Source organism: Chelonia mydas, chromosome 17 (genome assembly GCF_015237465.2).
Source record: "Chelonia mydas isolate rCheMyd1 chromosome 17, rCheMyd1.pri.v2, whole genome shotgun sequence".
In the NCBI taxonomy this organism is placed as follows: domain Eukaryota; kingdom Metazoa; phylum Chordata; order Testudines; family Cheloniidae; genus Chelonia; species Chelonia mydas.
The window spans coordinates 6,943,823-6,954,092 of record NC_051257.2 but is presented as its reverse complement, the minus strand read 5'-3'; the positions used below and the strand labels follow the sequence as shown (position 1 = coordinate 6,954,092).

The 10,270-nt window shown below is 37.7% G+C and overlaps 1 protein-coding gene across 1 annotated transcript; it reads right to left on the bottom strand.

Moving 5' to 3' along the window:
• Positions 1-2,377: 2,377 nt before the first annotated feature.
• Positions 2,378-10,044, bottom strand: PIGW (phosphatidylinositol glycan anchor biosynthesis class W). Its single transcript, XM_043531447.1, has 2 exons — positions 9,915-10,044; positions 2,378-4,627 (listed from the first exon to the last, which is right to left on the bottom strand). The coding sequence occupies exons 1-2, from the start codon at positions 9,916-9,918 to the stop codon at positions 3,099-3,101; spliced, it is 1,533 nt and encodes a 510-aa protein (XP_043387382.1). The 5' UTR covers positions 9,919-10,044; the 3' UTR covers positions 2,378-3,098.
• Between the last annotated feature and the right edge of the window lie 226 nt (positions 10,045-10,270).

Here is a 10,270-nt window from a genome sequence, read left to right as displayed (position 1 = left end):
TTGTCTATACAGAATTAGATTTTTCTAGCATGGGCTAAGCTCACACCTTTAAAACCCAGCTCTAGATGAGGTACTGGGCTACACTATCACCCGCTAACAGGCCCTCTTCTGTGTTTGCCTACATTATACAAGGATTAACAGGGCTTTTCAGTCAGGTTATTAAGCTAAGCCTTGAGCTAACACAATTGAAAAACACCCTTGCTCAAAACTGGGCCTAAGGGGAAAGGAAGGGCTGCCTCCCAGAAATACACGCACACACGTCCCCAACCCTTGAAAGAAGACAGATGAGGCCAGGTTAATGAGCTCCACCCAGAGAAGACAGCATCAGTTATGAAAGTAAAAAAATTGCTTGAGTCCTGGCACCTCTTCCATTACAAATTAAGCACGGGGTGAGACCCTCCCTCCTAGGGCATATAAAGAGGAAGAGGGTAAGGTGAAAGAGAAATTAGAAAGCTAGTAAAGGAAGGAGAAAAAGTTGGGGGCTAAAAAGGAAATCCCCTGCATTTTATGTGACTGCTGATAAAGGTAGAGGGGAAAATGGGAGTGTGGGATAGGGGTTAAAATAAGAACTAGGTTTAATTCCCACCTGGCGCCTATTTTCAGTGTCATCTGGGACAAATTAGGTAACTTCTCCAGCCTTGTGTACATCATGAAAAGTAGCTGTTGCTGCTAACAGATATTACAATAGCTGTTGCTGAACATGATTAGAGTGCATGTGTAGGCAGGAGAAAACTTGTTCAGAACCATTTCCGAAACCATGGCTAAAATGTATACAAACATCAAAATGCAATCTCAGATTCTCCTACCATCATTATCAAGGCCCCATGTACTCTAGCCTAAATTCTCCAGCAGGGTCTTGGTACTGTAGACTGGAAACTCACTTAATTTCTCATTAGAAAGTGATAAGCAAAAAAATGATTTAATGTCTTGTTCATATTGTGCCAGCTTCTCTTGCATCTTCTCAAATCATCACACAGGAGTTAACGTGAAAAGCTTTGTTAATCAAAGAACTCTGCTTCACATTTATTGGTTCTTTTAACCCGCCCATGAAATATGGTTAGCTATCTGTAACTATTCATGGACTAAACATTCTGTCCTAAAAACTATGCCAATTGCCTCAGGCCAGAAGTTGTTATGCTTGTTATTGACAATAAGGAACATGAATTAATTGGTACTCTCACTAATTCAGTGGTGAATGACTTACTTTATATAGATTTAAAAATGGGTGACTGACCCATGATGTGGAGTTCTGCCATCTTCCACCTACTATGAATAGTTCATTGTTGGGACTGTGACATCAGAGATAAAAGAGCCAACCCCATCCCCTATTTCATAATTTATTTGCATACTACAATCCTATTGGTTTACAGGGCTCAATTGTTAGTCTTTTTCATTACAAACCAAGCCTCCAGGCCTGCAATCAACAGCACGTTCCTGGACTTGAACCCAGCTAGAGTCAGTGGGGCACTGCACAGATACAGCGGGCCTCCTCTAGGGTACATCTACTCAGCAATTAAAAACTGTGGTTGGCCTGGGTCATCTGACTCAGGCTGCAGGGCTGTAATATTGCTGTGTAGATGTTCGGGTTTGGGCTGGAGCCTGAGTTCTGCAACCCCGCAAAGCGGGAGGGTCTGAGTTAGCTGACCTGGGCCAGCTGTGGCTATGCTGCTGGTCTTTTATTCCTGATTAGACGTACTCCTACACTCTACCAGTTGCAGGATCAGGGCCTAAACCTTTGCTCAACAAAGTGCAATTTAAATAATACCTTGCCCAGCCTGCTATATGTAGTTTGCTTCTTTTACCAACAGACAATTCAACTTTATCATACCCATATACATCCCTATCCTGCACCCAGGCAGAGGTCGTTGTAGGATCTGGGCCTTAGGCTCCAAATCTCCAACCATTAATACACGTGAGTCACTCTGAGTTTATGACTGAGGCCTTAGTTTGGTTGCCACCTAAAGTAACACTTGAATCCTTTTTAATAAATATGTATTATTGGTTATCAGAAAATTGTACTATGAATTAGGGCTGTCAATTAATCACAGTTAACGCACATGATTAACTCAAAAAAATTAATCTTTGCTGGATTGGAGTCACAGTTTTTAATATATTCATTTATTCAATATAAAATTTACCTTTTATAAAATAATTGTTTCTAATACCTTATTCATACCAGGGCCTTATCCAGGAATAACTGTTAATGTACGTACAGTGGCCCCAAACTTACAAACACTTGCACATGTGAATAGTCCTATTGTATTCAATGTGTAAAGTTACTCTTGGCACAGGTGTTTGCAAGATCAAGACAAAGGTCAATAAACAGTTTGTTGATAATACTTTAAAATGTATTTTTAAAAATAAAGAGATCCAGAAATGTAAATAAGGTGTTTATTTAAAAAAAAAAAAAAAAAAGTGTTACATTTTCCATAAATTTCACTGGGTGATGGTATCATTTGGTAAAAATAGACCTGGAAGGATTAGGTTTTTTTCCAGTAAATGTCAATTTCACTGTCAGGACACAAATCAACAACAACAACAAATATTTCCATCAATAATAGTTGAAATTTACAGAAAACCATAGTAAGAAAAATGCTGCTTAAAAACTTAGTTTGATTTAAGGATATTTACTTAGTAAGTTCTGTTATGTTGACAATTTGTGCATTAATAGCTATAAAGCTTTAACTTCTTGAATCAAAATGTCTACTGTCATTAAATGATTGTCTGACCTTCCCCAATGTCTGATCTCCATAATTTCCCGCAATTGTGAAAATTTAGATAGATAAAAATACCAAAAAAATGCTTAAAACCCATAATTTTGCACACCTGAAATTTAAATTGGTAAACATAGGGAAAATGCTTAAAAATAAACACTGATATTAACTGTCAAAAAAATTTTTTTTAAACTGAATCCTGCCAAGCCTAGATATAAATCATAAATACACAGTATACTACAAACCAACATGTTTGCACAGAAATAAATCTAAGACAAAATTTGTATTTTCCATTAAAACTATCACTTGAGCATGGCTAACAAAATATAAATTTTACTTGTACACTTAAGATACAAAGTACTAGAACACAAGTAGTTTCAATAGTCACCAGCATTTTAATATTACGTTTTTTGCATGCAATATATACATAATTAAACAGTTAGTAAACATATACAAGTGTAGCACAAATAAGGTAAATGTGGTATTGCTGTGGATTGTATCTATCATCATATTCACTATGCCAGTCATAACATTTGCTAGCAAGAAAAAAACTAACTGATTTTTATCAATAGCATTAATTATGCAAATACTTAGCCACTGTCTTTCTCTTTTGATAGATGTGGGCTCTGAATCGTGCTTTGTATTTGTATTAGGTGGTTGTGTAAAATTCCAACAGCAAGGCACTCGAGACCCATTTACCAGAAGTTTTGTAAACACCAAAATAAGATCAGTCACTAAAAAACAGATTAAAAATATCAGGCACTGAGCAACTATCCAGATGCAAAAAGGCAGATTAGCCATCCTGCGGGACACAGGCTCAACATAAACTTGAGACATAGGAAGAAATATAAAGAGTATGAAAACTGTCAGCAGAAAGAAACATATTACTTCAATCCAGTCCTTGACTAAAGTTCTCTTCTTTAACAAATATAACCCCACTTGCACACTAGCCATATAGATAGCCAGATAACCAAAAAGGGAGAACACTCCTTCTCTGTTAGCATTTAAAAATCCAACCCTTGTATCTTTGCCATCACTCCCATATAAAACAAACATCTTCAGATGGGTAGTGTCAAGAATAAGCTGATAAAATACAGCAAGAATCATAGAAACAATCCATGATTTGTTGGTTGGAAATAGAGTTAAAAGTAGTGATGCGGTCATTCTCACAATGGCTAAAGTAAAAAAAAAATTCCAGTGCACTCCATACTCTGAAAAATGTTCATGATACTCTACAGCTTTAACACTGATCAGTCGTCCCAAGCCAAGAAAAACTAATGGCCAAACAGATAACAACTGTCTTGCTAGACAGGAGAATTTGGATTGCACACCTGTTTTTTGTCTAACTTCAGGACAAACAAGAGCATTACCAAAAATAAAAGCTCCCACTCCAAAATCCATAGCTCCTGTTCCATAGGTCTCAGTTTTAGCATACCGTCTGGGGTACTGTGGAAAATCCACTGCTAGAATGTTAATTGCAGTTAATATGTTGACGTAAACACGAAACACTGTTATTGATGGAATGTAGTCTGGTTCTAAGCTAGTCTTCAGGAAATCATGTATGATTTGCTTCGGAGGAGTCCTGATACAATGATTTCGTCTGTTGTATATTTTATAAAATAATCCTGCACAGAAGGCCCCAATAGTTATTGGCAAAAGAGGGAGTACAGGGGACAAAATTGTACAGCTGAGCACAAAAGGAACTACTAGCACTGTAAAGTCGAGTAGTAGATGATACTTTCTTGAATGTAAAGGTCTTCCATTGTGCAGATTATACAAAATTAACAGCAAACCTCTGCAAGCTATACACAGTGGAGCTAGAGTTAAACCTATTGAAATTTCTAGAAAACTTGTTCCATTTAAGTTGCTGATAAAGGCTTCTTTCAGCAGCTTTTGTGACATTCTTCTTCCTATGCAATTCAAAATGTAAACTAGAATTAATTTTTGTAGTGCAAGAATGTTTTGCAAGTTTGTGTTTAATTTACGCTACGCTTCCTTTTACATATGGAAACATAAGACATATTAAATAAAAATGATTTTCATAAGTACCAACTTAATTTTAGTTACAGGTGAATTCTTTTTGCCTCCCAAAACATACGCTTCCCATAAGAAATGATGCAATGTCATAAGAAGTGTTTTGGCCATCTTGTTGGTTTTTAATGATTCTTAAAATATCTATTAATAAAAATAAAAAATAAAAGCCTCCTTCCCCCCTCCCCTCCCCACCCCACACAATAACAGGCCCACTTCTGCAAACATTTATGTATGTGCTTAACTTGGGACTACTCACAGTAGTAAAGTTAAACACATATGTAAGTGTCTGCAGGATTTATGCCCAAGGTTTAGCATACAAATTTTGCTTTGTTATAGTGAGACATTTAGAAGCCGTATTTTTAAACATAGTTTTGTTACACCAAAGGATTTTTTCTGAAAGTTATAAATGTTAAAATATATATGTAACTAGTCTCATAGCATTTATTGTTTTAGAGAATACATTTAGAGGTATTAAATATGCTGCAACAAAAAAGCTGTCGTTATCTATTGGACAGCTGTTCGGCGGCATGTGTGGATTAAACTAGTGGCCTTCATGGAGAAGACTCCAACCCTGCAAGTTACTCCACACAGGTGCAGTGATCTACCAACACAAAACAATCTGGAAGATTGTGGCCCGTGTCCACATCAGAAACATCATCATCACAATTTGCACCTTTGTTTACATTCTCAATGAAGAAACCAAATACAATAGAAACTGACTGAAGTATCCTCTTAAGGCCCCAGTTCTGCAAGCTGTTCTATATAGGCCTGTGTGGAGCAGCATTCAGAAGGACCTAGGTTACACTGGAGGCATATTGGTGGGAAAATTAGCATTGCTCCTGCCCAGGCGTCACTTGTTTTATGGATACATACAGAACATTTCAGTGAAGCTAATCCCTCATTTTTCACAAGCACTAACAATAATTTTGCATATAATGTTAAATAATAAATTTGAAAGCTTACCATTTGATGAAGTCAGGCAAGCAGAATGATTTCAACATGCATTAACTCAAGTTAGTATATCAAACCCAGCAAAAGTTTATAAAAATGGATTTTAAAAAGGCATATCAAACATATTAGTTTACATTTCCATTAATACCATTTAAAAAAAAAAAAAGATTCAAGCAGCTTAATCAAACACAAATTCTGAGGGGCACTGATGTACATTGACAGCTGTCATGCTAAAATTCTTGGAGCCTTCACCTTTAGCAACCATCTCTGTTTTCTCTTTTCTTTACCTAGAAAATTTATCCAGCACAAACTTTGTTGTCAAATGCTCCTTAGAAGATGACTCCTCAGGATTATGAAATAGGAATAAATCATAGAATCCTAGAACTGGAAAGGACCTTGAGAGGTCATCTAGTCCAGTCCCCTGTACTCATGGCAGGACTAAGTATTAAATAATCAATTTCACCCTGTCTCCCTACCACTATAAATACTTTTGAAACTAGCTCTATCTCCATCCACAGCATATTGTAATAATTCACCACCCCTGCTCTCTTAGGCCTTAAACACATGTTTAACTTTATTACTGTGTTTGCAGTGGTGGTGTAACCGTGTTGGTCCCAGAATATTAGATATAAGATAATAGCTTTTATTGGACTGACTTCTGTTGGTGAAAGAAATAAGCTTTTGAGCCATACTCAGAGCTCGTTTTCAGATCTCAGAACCTACTCCAGACTTGAAGAGCTCTGTGCAAGCTCATAAGCTTGTCTCTTTCACCAACAGAAGTTGGTCCAGTAAAAACAGTGGAAAGGTTTAGAGCCAGACTACTATATTCCTTTCAGGAGTCTGATTTGTCTTGTGTACCTGCAAGTTACACCTCACTTAAAACTACTTCCTTACAAAATCAGACATAAAAATACAAAAGTCTCACAGCACACTATTACTGAAAAATTGCTTATGTTCTCATTTTTACCATATAATTATAAAATAAATCAATTAGAATATAAATATTGTACTTGCATTTCAGCTTATATTATATAGAGCAGTATAAACAAGTCATTGTCTGTATGACATTTTAGTTTGTACTAGCTTCCCTAGTGCTTTTTATGTAGCCTGTTGTAAAACTAGAGAAATATATCGATGAATTGATGTACCGCCCAGAAGACTTCTGCGTACCCCCAGGGGTACGCGTACCCCTGGTTGAGAACCACTGCAATAAAAGATATTAACTCACCCACCTTGTCTCTTTAATTTCGTGAGTAGTTCCTTTGAAATGAACTACTCATGGCAGTAAAGTTAAGAAAGTGTGTAAGTCTTTCCATGATCGGGGCCTTACTTGATCTCATAATTCTTTAATTTAAATTCACAGAAATAACAACAAAGAACACTGCAAATATATAGCATACCAAGATACAGCTAAATTCAACTGATCAATCACTTCATTTTCGTATTGGACTCCTTGCCCTCCTAGTTTGTCTGTATTTTGTCTATTTAGATTTTAAGGCATTAGGGCAAGCGACGTGCTCTCTTCTCTCTCAGTAAAGTACCATGCACATAAATAGCACTAAATAAATAGAATCATAGAATCATAGAATATCAGGGTTGGAAGGGACCCCAGAAGGTCATCTAGTCCAACCCCCTGCTCGAAGCAGGACCAAGTCCCAGTTAAATCATCCCAGCCAGGGCTTTGTCAAGCCTGACCTTAAAAACCTCTAAGGAAGGAGATTCTACCACCTCCCTAGGTAACGCATTCCAGTGTTTCACCACCCTCTTAGTGAAAAAGTTTTTCCTAATATCCAATCTAAACCTCCCCCATTGCAACTTGAGACCATTACTCCTCGTTCTGTCATCTGCTACCATTGAGAACAGTCTAGAGCCATCCTCTTTGGAACCCCCTTTCAGGTAGTTGAAAGCAGCTATCAAAATAATAGCAATAAATTAACCAAAATATTGCATCATATAACATTAAGTCAATTAAATAAAACGAGTTCAAAGACTGTTTTAAGCAATGGTTCCATCTAGTAGTTTCCTTTCTTTACACTTTTGTGACATCCCACAAGAGATGATAGATACCAAGTAATTTTGGAAGAGCTCTGAGGCATTAGCCAGCATATGAAAAATAATAACGGTTTATTTTAATAATTTCTATAACTTCTGTGACTTTGACATTTATTATGCAGGAGATTCTCACCATGAGCGTTCTCTGTGCGGAAGGGAATTTGCTTGTTAAATGAAGTTCTTCCTCCCTCTCTCTGCAACCTACCATTAGCTTCCCTCTCTCTCTCTTCTGCTTGCTTTTACTTCCGGTAGTAGCCTGCCAAAATCCAAATCTAGAGAGGTAAATGAGGACTCTGTTTCCTCCAAACATTTTCACCATTAAGGGAACCAGTCTGCTTTACTTTATTGCCTGATTCAACACACAGTTGGCTAATAACCTCTTCTCTATTTAGTATAAAGCTGCCACCACGAAAAACAAATGGGGGGAGGAACCATGCCCTACTTTCTACTCATATAAAGGACAATACCTGATTATTTACCACTACATACAGTTTTTTGGATTAGAGAGTGGCAGGTGTGGAATATATCTCTACTGTCCCTCTTAGGTGCAACCCAAATATTTACTACTTTTTCACTCTTTTCTTCCAGAAATCTCTTCCAATCTAATCTAGGGGTTTATTGAGCTACATAATGAGGATTTTCTGCTGTTTAATTATTTAAAGATTGTAAAATATTTTAAGATCCTTGGATGCAAGATACTCGGTAGAAATACAAAGCGTTGTTATTAAAAGACACATTTCTATTTTTCTCTTTAAATGTCCCTTTTATACTTTCCAAATGTTGGCAAGGGAGGTAGAGAATATGAGAGTTGCCTAAATCCCCATACACTTGTAAATACAAAGAGATGCAATTCACTTGCTTTTTTAGGGTCAAATGTCACCCTCAGATATGTACCTTCAATTTCGATTGAAGTCAGCTTTCCTTAATGTCAATGGGAATTGCAGATGAGCATCCATAGGTGGAATTTGGCAGTTACTGTTTTGGTAAATTGATATACCATTATAACAATGACCTCTAAAATAATGTTTTCACAAAACACTGGAACATTTCATTTTGGAGGAGACAACTAGGTAGAATTCAGAGTAACAGCCGTGTTAGTCTGTATTCGCAAAAAGAAAAGGAGTACTTGTGGCACCTTAGAGACTAACCAATTTATTTGAGCATGAGCTTTCGTGAGCTACAGCTCACTTCATCGGATGCATACTGTGGAAATTGCAGAATATCATTATTATATACACAGACACCATGAAACAATACCTCCTCCCACCCCACTCTCCTGCTGGTAATAGCTTATCTAAAGTGATCATCAAGATGGGCCATTTCCAGCACAAATCCAGGTTTTCTCACCCTCCGCCCCCCCACAGACAAACTCACTCTCTTGCTGGTAATAGGTAGAAAACTACTCTAGTACCTCCCCCGTCCTAATTTTTGTTCTGCACTGAGTTTTTTAACACTTTCTTTAATATCCTGCAAAACAGAAGAATGGGATATAGGCCTGATGCTCAAAAAACAGGATTGCTGTGCAGTTTAAAATGGGTGGAAACTCTTCTTCTGAGTTTTGATCCCCTATAGGGCCTATAATCTCGTGCTGTTTGAGACACCAGAAGTTCCCAGTCTTGCTGTTGGCTGCCCATGAACATTTTGTTCCCCCGGTCCATCCGCCCCCCCATCAGCGACCCCCCCAAAGCCACCCAGAGTAGGTGTTGTTGTCTTACATAAGCAGACCATTTAAAACAACTTTTCCCCTGCCTCTGAGTGTTTATGGAATAAGATGGCTGAGGGTTTGATGCTGAAGTTATCAATTAGTTGTTTGAGCTTTGTTGTTAACATACAGAGGTTTCACGTGGTCTAGGCATTAGATTTTATGTGAAATATTGTTTTTTTAAAATTATTGTGAAGTTGTGAGAGTTAAAGACAAGCACTTAAAATAAAAACACTTATATTTTTAGTTCTGAGTGAGAATTTACTGTCAATAGTTAGGGCCCTGATCCTACAAAGCCACATGCAACTCCATGCACGTGACAGTCCTATTGAAGAAAATGGGATCGCTCAGATGCCTAAAGGTAAGCATGTACTTTAAGTCTTTGCAGGAGTGGGAAATGACATTTTAAATGTGGTATTTCTTGAAAGCGAGACTACAGAAAAGGTTATAAAAATTATGTAGCATTTCTATCAAGGCACTTTGCAAATATTAATGAATTCAGACTCTCGAATGATCCTTCCCTGGGACAGAGATCGCCATGTTACAGACGGAGAAACTGAGGCACCGTTAAGTGACACTGCAAAACAGAAAGCCGCACTGCCACGCCCCTGTGGTAACCAAAACACCCACATGCCCTCTCCCTTAGCGTATGTATGTACATGACCGATGCAGGCACATACAAGTTTGGGAGGAGGAAGTGGGAGAAAATGTTGTTAGCATCTCTGCATTAGGGGCTGCTTTTAAAGATTCAGGACAACACCCCTGGATTTGCCATGAAGCCCCACCAGCCCCTACTCCAGAGATCGATGCCAGCAAC